Source organism: Phyllostomus discolor, chromosome 7, assembly GCF_004126475.2.
Source record: "Phyllostomus discolor isolate MPI-MPIP mPhyDis1 chromosome 7, mPhyDis1.pri.v3, whole genome shotgun sequence".
In the NCBI taxonomy this organism is placed as follows: domain Eukaryota; kingdom Metazoa; phylum Chordata; class Mammalia; order Chiroptera; family Phyllostomidae; genus Phyllostomus; species Phyllostomus discolor.
In genome coordinates this window covers 70,354,679-70,368,105 of record NC_040909.2, presented here as the reverse complement: position 1 = coordinate 70,368,105, position 13,427 = coordinate 70,354,679, and the positions used below count along the sequence as shown (strand labels likewise).

The 13,427-nt window shown below is 33.5% G+C and overlaps 1 protein-coding gene across 3 annotated transcripts in view; it reads left to right on the top strand.

Moving 5' to 3' along the window:
* Positions 1-13,427, top strand: part of PCMTD1 (protein-L-isoaspartate (D-aspartate) O-methyltransferase domain containing 1) — an 89,807-nt gene that overhangs the window by 59,602 nt on the left and 16,778 nt on the right. For 2 of the 3 annotated variants that reach the window (XM_028517956.2, XM_036031013.1), the window contains exons 4-5: positions 8,433-8,604; positions 11,829-11,952. In XM_028517956.2, the coding sequence (XP_028373757.1) occupies positions 8,433-8,604; positions 11,829-11,952 (296 nt within the window). Of the gene's footprint in view, positions 1-2,593; positions 2,786-8,432; positions 8,605-11,828; positions 11,953-13,427 lie in introns of all 3 variants that reach the window. The other variant, XM_028517958.2, reaches the window with a different exon arrangement.

Here is a 13,427-nt window from a genome sequence, read left to right as displayed (position 1 = left end):
CACTGTGGAAAGAAATGGGCAAGGGACATTCTTGGTGTATAATGGGCTGTTGAATCAGTCCCCACTCCTGGCAACCCTCTGAATCACTGACGTCCACAATGTCGTGTTGTAAAGAGCCTGCTCAGTTCCTGTAAACAGCCTATGGCTTCTTCTACAAAGTTAGTCCATCTCATATATGGTCTTGCTCTTTTCCTCCTGCCATCTATTTGTCCCAGCATTATTTTATTGTCTTTCCAAAAGAACCTTGCCTTCTCATGATGTGCCCAAAGTGGGACAGCTTCAGTTTTGTCATTTTTTTCCTCCATCAGTGTTTCAGGCTTAATTTGATCTAGGACCCACTTGTTCATCTTTATGGTGGTCCAGGATATCTAGTGCAGGCACTTTATTTATATAAAAAAGTGGAAGGCAGGATTTGGCCTCTTACTCATAGTTCACTGACCCCACTGTACCCTTCTCACAGGCGTTCCAGAACACCTTTATTTTAACCCTTTCTGGTCTAGACAAGTCTTTGGGCCTGGGCTTTAATGACCCTTAGGTGTCTGACTTTCATGAGGGAAGGAGAAGTTTGGGAAAGGTCAAATTTTATGACTTATGTACATGTATAGTAAGCAAAAGGATCTCTCCAGCTGTGGACTTGAAAGAGTAAGGCAGTTAGAGAAGCCTAAATTATAAACCTTTACTGTGTAAATATTTTGCAGATGAGTTATGAATCAGCATTAAATTTATTTATAGTTACCTCTGTGTATTTATATAATAAGTAAACGTGTGTGTACTTGACTTCCTAGATCTCATGCTTTGGAGAGTGCCATTTTTTTATAAGGTGATACATCCTATTACCTCTCTTCCCCAAGGATACTGTAGCTGATTTGGAAGTATTTTAATATCAGTATCCAAATGAGTACAGCATAGTTTGATTTATTGAAGATTTTCTTTCTATTTGAACAGATTTGTTTTGATATAGTTTGTCATATAAATGAGTTATGATTTGAGTACTGAAACAATAATGAAATGAGAAAAATAATAGTGCCTAATTATGTACTATCTATTCATTAAGTACCAGGTACCATTCTAACTGCTTTATACACAATCCTAGAAGCAGTATTAGTGCACACATTTGCCAAAGTGGAATAGAGTTAGACAAATGGTAACCTCAGCTGGTCCACTTTTTATTTAGTTCTGATTTAGCTGTGACTGTGTAAGCACTGATTTATTCCCATATTTTTCCTAGCAGTAAGCTGCTACTAATGAGTTATAACCTGGCAACTTAGCCCCAGATAAAATGGTGAAGCAGCACTTTAATTTTCATCATCTATGTCCTTCAGATTAGAATTAAGGAATGCTGTTACGTGGTTAAAGGCACCGTAGTATATTTATTCCAAAGCACACCTCCCCTGTTCATTAATGAGACTTATGGTGTGAATTACTATTGGGGGCAGAGATGAATGGAAGAGAAAATGCATTCTTCAAACTTGGTTGAGATGTAAGTTTTAAATTAAATTTAGAGGTAGTATATACTCTTGTATTATGGTAGACTTAGTTGACTTATGGCAATGTGTGGTATCCTGATTTTGTTTTTAATGATAGGTTTTTATTTTCATGTGATTTGATTTGCATTGGAAAAATTAAATTTTGTATTTTGTCAGCTGTATCACTAGAGTAGTCTTGCTTTGCCTTTAAGAGATTTATAGCATACTCGAAGTTGTTTTGCTATCTGTAAATATGTATTCAACATTATTTCAAAATATTTCAGATATTTGAAGATTTTTATATGTCAATAATATTCAGATGGTACCTTTATAACAATTATTATAGATTGTAAACAGTTTTTAATCATGATAAACCTTCATATGGTGTGACAGAAATTGTTAACAAGTCCTCAGGGCTGTCAGTTACATATTTAAACATCAGTTAGAAATGGCATGGAGAAAAGTTGAATGGCTTCAAACACATTATTAGGAGAAAAAGTTTTTGTTGAAATACATGAAGGCTCATGTTTGTATGAGGTACCTGTCATATTTCCTATAAAAAGTTTAAAGATTATTTTTGAACTTAAATCTTCATTTAATGAAAAATTATGGTATTTACTTTTAATACTTTGCTTTACAAAATGTTTAAATTATTCTGAGGTGAGTTTGATGCAGTTGGAAGGGAAACACTCAAAAAGGTAAAGTCTTGATTTTTTTAAGTCTAAAAATTTAATGGCTTAATTATTGATGTAAGAGATTTTGAATGGTTTAACTGCATTTGGAGATCAAAAGATTAATATTTCCCTGGTTTTTCTTCTCAATGGAAAGTTCTGAAGTTTTATCATATTTTAATGAAATAGTCATAGCTCTTAAAACTCAAAATGTATACTTTGACATAGTGTTTTTACAACAAAGAAGTTTCTGTGATTCATTTGGCAGGTTGTTTTGGATGAGGTATGAGAACAAGGTAGGATTTTTCCTATATCCTTTATATCCTATATGCCATTGGAATAATTGTCTAAAACTTCAATGACAGCATCCTGTGGCACATGATAAACTAGGTGTGCAAATTGTCAGCCCCCAGTCAACAGTGTATTGAAGGGGAATGTTGTTTTTTCTACTCTCAGTCAGCTCCTAGACCTAGACTATCCGTCTAAGAGGGAAGCTACAGGGCAAGGCTAGGTCACCCTGATCTCCTAGCAGCTTATCAAAAGAATTATATGGGCAAGTTGGCAAGGTCCCTGCTGTGAACGAAGTCATCTGTCCATCTCAAGATGAAGATACTCCAGTGTGCACCTATAAAGAAAACCACTGCCGAGGTAAGTGATTAGAATCCTGGTGTTATTTTGGGCAAGTATTCATGTTGTAAACCTAGATATATGTGTGTTCTCTGTTTTCTCACAAAAGATTTTCAGTGTACATTTTAGTAAGAGTATGTCAAATATTTTTCCATCTTTGCATAAGAATGTCTAAAAAGCTTTCATTAGATTTTTAAGATATAAATCAATGTCTAAATTAAGTGAATTTGTAGTTATACACACTTGAGGACTGTTTTTTTAATACTGATAACTTCGTTGGGAGAAATAATTTAATGTAATTTAGAAGTGTGAGCCATCTCTGTCTGGAAAACTTTGTTTTAGAAATGTTCTTCAAAGAATGAAAAATGATTGCTGCTTTTAATTTTAATAACATTTAAAATTTTAATGAACTCCTCTTAATTAAACATAAACTAGGGAGAGAATGTATAAACCATACTTTTATGAGTAAAATTAGAACCACACAGGGAATGTCATTTTGGTAGATCTCTTGCCATTTTTGTTTTTTTCTTTTTCTCTTGCTTAGGTTTCATTTAGTGTGTGGTTGATGTAAAAAGGTGGAATTTGGATTTTTTCTCACTATTTTTAGCTTAGATTTCATGTGTAACTGTATAAATAATGTAGTACTATTTTGTAATGAACTGGAAACTTCTGGTTAGTTTATTGCTAGTTTTCCAGATTATACAGAAAATGTATTTGTAGTTTAAACTATGTCCTTTGCCTATAGATGTCTGTTGAAACTTAGGTAAGATGCAGCTTTGAGAAGATAGTAAAAGCCTAAGGAAGAAAACATTTATTTTCTTCTGTACATTAAAAAATCAATAGGAGTTGCAATTTGCTCTGATAACATGGTAATCATCATCTGTGTCCTAAAAGAATCATTGATTCTTCACATATATATATGGTATGAACATATGATATGGACATGTGCACATCTTTAATCATTTGTCTAAGAAGTTTTCATCATAGACTTTTTGAAAAAATGTTTAATTGGTATGAATTTATATTAAATGCTATTATAAAAATAAACCATGATTTTAGTATCAGAATACAAAACATCTAAACAATATTTTCAACTATATACCTCATCAAAAATACAAAGCTCATCTAAAAGTTTTATTGGGAAGGATGATCCATAGCTCATTTATATATGGAAAAGATAATGTTGTAAATATGTACAATTTGAGAGTTGTTTTCTTTACTAATGTGAAGGATTTTTGTATTATTTGGTGGAAAAGGTCATAGTTGTAAGTATAATAAATAATTCCTATATAAGGATACTCTCTGGTAGATACTTTTTAAATAACTACTGAATTGATAGTGTTACATTTCTTTTGTAAGGTGTTTGGTGTACGAATTCCTTACTATATTCTAGATATTTTAGTGCCAACATTTAAAAATAATACACTTTTCTACCCAATTTTACTGTCCTTGAATTTTTACTACGTTGGACCTAGAAATATTGGGTTGGCCAAAAAGTCCGTGTGTTTTTTTCCCCATAAAATAAAAGACACAGTTTTTCATTTTCACCAATAACTTTATTGATTAGGATATTTTGAGTATGCAGGCTATCCCCCGCGTGTTATAACATTGATTGTTCTCAGTTAATGTCTCAATTTGATTGCTACCAACTTCATCTGGTCTAGCCGACTGTGGAACATTGTCCCGTGAGAAATCTCTAGCATAAGTCTTTGCAAAACACTTTTGACACATTTGATCAGTCACAGCATTTTCACCATACACTATACAAATCTTTTTTTTGTTGCATTTTTTATGTTTTTACTTTTCTTGAAATAAAAAAGCATAATATGCAGAAAATGTTGCATATTTTCTTTCATCTTCAATATTAAAATGGCTACACAAATATTCACTAATTTTGGTAATTTTTAAAATGCAAACTGATATGCTGTCACAATACAATCTAACAAAAATTGTTTCAAATGAGGATAAAGACAATTTAAGCGCTGCTATAGCCAATCTTACAGAGAAAAAAAACAAATGAACCTTTTGGCCAACCCAGTAGTTCAATCCTTTTGAAATATCTACTTGTATTTAATTAAACTTTCAAACTTGAGTATTATGGTAAAGGAATTAATGTAAATATGTCAAATGAAAGTCTAAAGACCCCATATGTATATGTTAGAAGTATATGTTCCACTTGCTCTAGTAGAAGTTATTTATAAATTTAGAGCTCTAGTTTTTCTCTAATGATCCTTTGTAATACTTTCTACTTTGAAGCAAATATACTTGTTTTCATCTGTGCTATAAGTGAAAACTTTAAGCTGCTTCCTAGAATAAAGGTGGCTTATTTAAAATCTTAAGAAAGGCATCCAAAAAGTGCCTTTCAGTTACGCAGAATAGTTGATTCATTCATAAAAGGAAAGGGTTTGTTTTGTTTTACTATTTGAGTTTTGCTTTTTTTTTCTTTTTGGTATTTTTGGAAAACAAACATGCGTTCTGTAATAGGAAGCTATAGTTATCTATAGTAACCAATTTAGTAAAAGAAAAAAGATCATCATGTTGCTTCACAGAGAGTGCTATAGGCACATAATTTTTCTCTGTATCTACTTCTGGGCAAGTTTCTCTCTAGTCCTGAGATTTTTGTGATTAACATATTTAATTTGTCAACTTTGGGTTAGCATTCAGCTTTGGTAAGTGGAAAGTTGACAAAACATTTATGCTTTTTACATGGTTTGCTTATTCAGTAAATGTTTTTTAAGGACTGGAATAGGTGATAGAAATCAATTAATTTAGAAGAACTATTCAAAGATAGCAGGAGAACCAGGATTATGTTTTGAAGGGGTGAATGCATTAAGGAGAAAATCTTTGAAGCTCCTATTTACATGTGATAAGTAGAATGGCAGTTGCTTAAATTTATGTGGCTATTCAAACATATATGTCATATATAAATACATATACACACATAAAAGAAATGAGATATTTTACCTTTTTTGTATTGAATCTTTGAAATCTCAGGTTAATTTTATTCTTATAGTATACCTCACACTTTAAGGGCTCAATATCCACATGTCGCTAGTGGTACCACCTTGGATATTGTGGCTCTAGACTGTCCTGTCTCATTGTTAAGATAATAGCTTCTCATTTCTCAGGGAACCCTTCTCTGATTCCCCAGGTCTGTTTCCTTTCATCCTCAGTCTTAACAGAATCATACGTCTTTGCTTTAGAGCATTTACCACAGTTGTAAATTAACCTTTACTTAGATTATTTGGTGCTAGTCTCTTCCACAAATGTAGGCATGGTGGCTTCCCAATGTATTTCCTGTCTTTGTATACAACTCGTGCTCAATAAGTAGTATTTGACAGGATGAATTTTGCTAATTACTAGAATAAGGTAAGTTGACCATAGTTGCACATTTCATTTTAGATCAGGCACTAAATTATTGCTAATTGATTTTGCTGGGATGAAAATATATAACATATCATTAATATGAGAAGTCATTTTAATTGTAAGTAGTTCACTTATAATGGTGTTTTTCTGGGTGAGAGTTTTTCTATAAGCTATCATGTATTTTTAAATAGTAGAAAGTTTTTAAAATTAAGAATATTTTCAAGTTGATTTAATAGACTTGATGGTAAAAAAGGGTTTACTAAGTCAAATTTTTATTTCCTGTTCACATTTATCCTGAAAATTATGACCTACTTAAATTATTACAAAATTTTAAAATGAAGATTTTTAGATAGACTTCATGGAAAATAATTTAACCTTTTCTTTTTAAAGAATGCTTACTGTGTGTTTGATAAAATTATTAAACCACCTGGTCTGCAGTATCTCATTACTTAAAAGCCAAGAAATTACATTTTGGCCGTATTTTAGATAGTGGTAAGTTATACCATAGTCTTGAATATAAAAGAGAAATTAAACATGGTGCCTAATGTAGGTAAATTTACACTTTCATGTGGTGTGCAAGTGGAGAAAATGAGATACTATTAAAAAGTTGGGTAAGGTTTCATTGCAAAGCTGTGAACTCTATCTTGAAGGGATAGTATGCATTTATCAAAAGAACAGCAAGCACATCCAAAGGTACAGTATTTCAACACACTTTATAATAGTTCCTCTAGCAATTAGAAGCAGATAATGCAATCTGGCTACAACTTAGTATTGTCTCTGTGGGTAAGGGCAGAGCCAGGAAATGAGTTGGGAAGGACAACTTGACAGTAGAATAAAGAGCCCACATGACATTTTAAGGAGCTTCAACCTAAGTACCTTGTAAGAAGCAAAATAATGGAAAGGAGACTTGAAAAATATGAGCAGTGAGGTGGCAGTTAGAGTGAAAGAAATAATGGAACACAGTCTACCTTAGTGTGGAGAAATGGAGAAGAGATTATATATGTAGGGCACACACTGTTTACTCACTCCCATTCCAACCTCCTCAGCCCTTCGCATCCAACTCTCACCTGCTCCCACCAAGAAGACAGGAAATTGAGGATAGGGTGTGATTCTGGTAAACTCTTATTTAACTGACAGGGATTATAATGTGTCTGTGTTTTAACAAATTTTAATGGAAACTTACTGTGTAATAAGTCTGTTAATTACCAAAGGAAGGAAATGTTTTACAAGCATAAATGATTGTGATTCAATCAGTGTCATTTTTTTCACTGTGTGCTTCAACATTAATGCAAATTATTTTGTCCTCAAATGATAGCCTGATTTTGCTGTGTGGTCATATTAACTTTAATCAATGTAAAAGTGAAAGGATATTTCATTAATTAATTTAACAAATGATTGCATGTCTTATTAGGTTTTAATTATTTGTTAGGGATGGTTTTCAGGTTTGTCAGAATTTAAGGAATAAAGCAGAAGTTGAAATAGGAAAGTTTGTAAAAATCACAACTATATATATATATATAGACACACACACACATCTATACACACATATAAATACATATTTATGTGTGTGTGTGTGTGTGTGTGTGTGTGTATACCATGAACCAACACTGTAACCAGGAACAAGTGGCCAGGGTAAAAATGCCTTTGCTTTGAAACCATCTCTCTTATTTTGTTGCACAGGGAGATCATGGGAGCCAAAGCAGCAGTAAGAAAAATTACTATTTATTCTGCTCTCTGTCCCAGTCCTGTGACATAGCTCTGCTAAAATTAGGAAAATCTCTCTTGCAAGGGTATATGGTCACACTGGTGTCCTAACAAAGCTTTGCTGCTGTTAACTGCAACAAAAATGTCGCACACAGATGGAATACTGCACCAGCACTTCCCATTTCCAGTTTTTTTTTTAAGGGCAGTGGAAAGTGAAGCTTTTTCTCATTCTTTTTTCATTTTTGATCTTTGTGATTCTTATGCTTATCATATATCATTTGTGTGGTGTCACAAGATTGGTGTTGTGATGGGCTTTTCATTATATTCATTTTTTAAACCTTAAGCTTTGTTTCAGTGTGGCAAAAAAAATAGAATAATGTTTTTAAAATATTGTATTTATACTACATTGATAATAAAATAATATATATAATCAGTGTTAAATTTCATAAGTTATATTTAAATCGAATTTTATAATAATATTTTATCCTTAGAATTAATTTTGATAATTTCACTATTTCAAAGAACTAGATAATGTTAAATATTTTAGATCTATTTTTTTTGTTTAAATGAATTAAAACACATTTGTTTTTTCATGCAGATTTGAGTTCTGTGAACCTGCATTTGTGGTTGGCAATTGCCTCCAGATAGCATCTGACAGTCATCAGTATGATCGAATTTATTGTGGAGCTGGAGTCCAGAAAGACCATGAAAACTACATGAAAATATTGCTCAAAGTTGGAGGCATTCTAGTCATGCCTATAGAAGATCAGGTAACTTTACTGTCTTTTTGCTTAATGGCATAGGAGACAGACACATTAGTTTAAGATGGGAAATGTAATACCAGCAAAGGTACATATAATTTTTAAAGAAGAAATACTCAAAAAAGAAAAAAAAGAAGAAGAAGAAATACTCAGCCCTGGCTGGCGTAGCTCAGTGGATTGAGCGTGGGCTGCGAACCAAAGTGTCATAGGTTAGATTCCCAGTCAGGGTACATGCCTGGGTTGCAGGCCATGACCCCCAGCAACCGCATATTGATGTTTCTCTCTCTCTCTCTCTCCCTCTCCATTCCCTCTATAAAAATAAATAAATAAAATCTTAAAAAAAGGAAGAAATACTCTTTATAGATCTATATGCATAGAAAAAAAAAGTGAAATGGAGTCAACTATTTAGCCAAAACAGATACAGGAAAGATTCCTGTACTAGTATTAGAAGAGACTTGGTCTTTCACCCAAGCTTAGCTATTATCTGTGATACAGTAGTCCCCCTTAAACTTGGTTTCACTCTTCATAGTCTCAGTTACCTGTGGTCAACCATGGTCTCAAAATATTAAATGGAAGTTTCTGGAAATAGATAATGCCTAAGTTTTTAAGTTGTGTCACATTCTGAGTAGCATGAGGAAATCTTGAGCCTTCCCACTCTGTCCTGCCTGGGACATGAATCATCCCTTTGTCCAGCATATTCTCACTGTAGACACTACCTACCCTTGAATCACTTTGTAGCCATCTCAGTTATCAGATTAACTGTTGAGGTATTGCATGCCTGTGTTCAACTTATTTTACTTAATAATGGCTCCTGAATGTAAGGCAGTGCTGCTGGTGATTTTGATACGCCAAAGAGAAGCCATAAAGTACTTCCTTTAAGTATAAAGGTAAAGGTTCTCAACTTAATAAAATGTATTATCTCATAGTATCACAAGAATAAGGGTGAGTACAGTATAAAAAGGTACTTTGGAAGAAAGACCACATTTATATAACTCTTATTACAGTATGTTGTTATAATTCTGTTTTATTATTGTTAATCTGTTACTGTGACTATAAATTAAACTTTGTCATAGTTATGTATGTATAGGAAAAAATAGTGTGTATGAGTTTAATACTATCTGTGGTTTCAAGCATCCTCTGGGAATATCCCCTGTGGATAAGGGGGGACTATGGCATTTGCCAAGCTGCCCCCTCCTTTACTTTTCTCACCTGGAGGTGTTCAATTGAATGTGATGCTTTCTACTAGCTGCTCAGTTTCTAGTGTTTTTTTAAATTATTTGAACATCTAATAAAAGAAATCCTATTGAGGGTTTGGTTTGGACTGCTTAACTCAAAGAAACAAATAAATCTTTAAATTTTCATTTAGCACTACATAGACTCATTTTAATATATATTTTCAGCTCTTTGCCTGCCTGTAATTTGGAATTATTAGGTAAAACAAATATATGAAATACTAACTTACTTAGAAAATAGCTGGATCTTTCAAATCTTCATACATTTTCAATTACTTTAAAAATTTATAAAAATGCATTTCAAAAAAAATTCATAGATTAACCCAAATCTGAAATGTTTAAAACATTATGTGGTTTGTATGATAGAAGATAGATTGTCTAAGATGATTAGGACTTAGCATGACATTTTGAAGTTTATGTGTCTTTTAGGTTCTTTATTATTTGCATCTTAGTATGCAAATCCATTAATGGATTTTCCAATAATATGCACTATGCAAATTTTTGTCAGTTATTAAGAGATAATATGAAAACATATATTGAAAAGTATTCCTGGGAAAATGTTGTTACTTGAATGTTTCCAGAATTGAGACTCCCAGATGAACAAACTTTTTCTCCTTTCCCTTAAAGCTACATTTTCAGACATTTAAATTATTGCTTCCCATTGGTGTTTTATCAAATATTTATTATATACTATTATACTAATATAAAATGATTCTTATAATATCAATTCTTAAACTAATGTGTCTGTCTCCTATGCCACTAAGTTGATCAAGCTATGTACTGGGCTAATACTTTGCCAAGGAATGGTGATGGGTGTTTCCTGAGGGGTTACGACTTCTAATCCCTTTATGACTAATTACATTTACTAGTGAAATACCAAGTTGAGATTAGCATTAGAATTTATATTTTTATTACCATCATAGAAGATCATGAAGTTGACTCTTTGGTACAGTAATCAAAACATAGTTTTATTAATATAATGCCTTAACCAAACAACTGAACCTATGTTAGACATATGAGGTCTGTCCAGAAGGTATCTAGCCATGTAATATGAAAAAGATATTTATTGAGGAAGATACAAGAATCAAGAAACATTGTACATAGAACAATAATATCTCAGTCCCCTTCAAGGTAGGCACCTTGGGACCTCACACAGTTCTCAGTTGCCATCAGCTGCCTGTCCTAGTTTCCTGAATCTCATTGATAGTCTGAAATTTCTTCCATTTCAAAGGTGATTTTAGTTTTGGGAAAAGCCAGAAGTTGCAGGCCACCAAATCTGGATTGTAGGGGGGCTGAGTCACCTGGGTGATTTGATGTTTTGCCAAAAATCTCTGCATAGAACGTGATGCGTGAGCAGGTGCATTGCCTCATGATGAAGCTGCCAGTCACCAGTTACCCATACCTGTGGCCTTCTGAATCACCCAAATAGTTTCTGCAGAAGAAAATTTAAAACAAAATTTGCTGCAGATTCATTGCTATACTCACTCAGTCATTTTGAATGTGTTGGCCACACAGTATACATTCTCGCTCAATGGTATCTTCCACCCCTCCCTACTGACTAGTAGAGTGAAGTCATCATTGTTCATGTATGCTCCTTCCAGCCCACTCTCCTTGGCTGCCAGTTTATGTTGATGTTGTGTAGGTGTGTTCTTGTTATATTAACAATGGCTGGACTTTTTCCAGACATTGTATTTTGGGAGCCAATGGCAAGTGTGGATTGGAATTATACATCTAGAAACCATGAGACCCCAGATGTAATATGCATAGACACCTGGCCAATTTGGATATTCCATTTTCATTGAAATATCTATCTTAAACAGCCAATATTTGTGATTCCTTCTCTATTATTTTATAGTAAATATTTAAATGAAAGTAATTTGGTTTCATTTATATAAAGTGATTATATAGCAGTCATTGGCAATTATTTAAAAGAAAATTGTGACTGTAAGGCAATCACATTTATCGAATTAAGCTATTTTGTTTCTTCTTTCCTCTAAATAGTTAACACAAATTATGCGAACTGGACAGAATACTTGGGAAAGTAAAAATATTCTTGCTGTTTCATTTGCTCCACTTGTGCAGCCAAGTAAGAATGATAATGGCAAACCAGATTCTGTGGGACTCCGTAAGTAACTGTTATTCTTTTCAAATTGAACTGTGACTTCCACTCTGGTGCTTAAGAATTAAATAGATACACAATAATGGATTCAGTGGATTTATTCACTTTTTGAACTTTTATTTTTTAATATATTTTATTGATTATGCTCTTACCCCATTTCCCGTTCCTTCATTCCCCTCTGCCCTGCACTCCCCTCCCACTTGCAATCCCCCCATTTTAGTTTATGTCCATGGGTCATACATATAAGTTCTTTGGCTTGTATATTTCCTATACTGTTCTTAACCTCCTCCTGTCTATTTTGTAACTACCATTTATGCTTCTTATTCCCTATACCATTCCCCCTTTCTCCCCCTCCTTTTCCCCAGTTGACAACCCTCCATGTGATCTCCATTTCTGTGATTCTGTCCCTATTCTGATTGTTTGCTTAGTTTGTTTTTGATTTTAGGTTCATTTGTTGATAGTTGTGAGTTTGTTGCCATTTTACTGTTCATATTTTTTATCTTTTTCTTAGGTAAATCCCTTTAACATTCACATAATAAAGGCTTGGTGATGATGAACTCCTTTAACTTGACCTTATATGGGAAGCACTTTATCTTCCCTTCCATTCTAAATGTTAGCTTTGCTGGATAGAGTAATCTTGGATATAGGTCCTTGCCTTTCATGACTTGGAATACTTCTTTCCAGCCCCATCTTGCCTGCAAGGTTTCTTTTGAGAAATCAACTGACAGTCTGATGGGAACTCCTTTGTAGGTAACTGTCTCCTTTCTCTTGTTGCTTTTAAGATTCTCTCTTTATCTTTAGTCTTGGGTAATATAATTATGATGTGCCTTGGTGTGTTCCTCCTTGGGTCCAACTTGTTTGGGACTCTCTGAGCTTCCTGGACCTCCTAGAAGTCCATTTCCTTTGCCAGGTTGGGGAAGTTCTCCTTCATTATGTTTTCAAATAAGTTTTCAATTTCTTGCTCTTCCTCTCCTTCTGGCACCCCTATGATTCGGATGTTGGAATGTTTAAAGATGTCCTGGGGGTTCCTCAGCCCCTCCTCATTTTTTTGAATTCTTGTTTCTTCTGTTCTGGCTGAATGTTTATTTCTTCCCTCTGGTCCAGTCCATTGATTGGAGTCCCAGTTTCCTTCCTGTTGGTTTCCTTCCCTCTTGCTTCCCTGTACATTTTTCTTTATTTCACTTTTCACAATTTTCACTTTTTCCTCTATTTTGTGACCACACTCAACCAGTTCTGTGAGCATCCTGATTACCAGTATTTTGGATTCTGCATCTGATAGGTTGGCTGTCTCTTCATTGCTTAGTTGTATTTTTTCTGGAGCTGTGACTTGTTCTTCCATTTGGCCCACTTTTTTTAAATAAAGGCCCTACCTTGTATCAGACACTGTTAGCTGCCTTCATGAAAACATGAAAAAGGGCAAGTCAGACAAATGAATTTTTTAATCTTAGTTGTAAAATTATTAATTATAATTTATTTAGTGG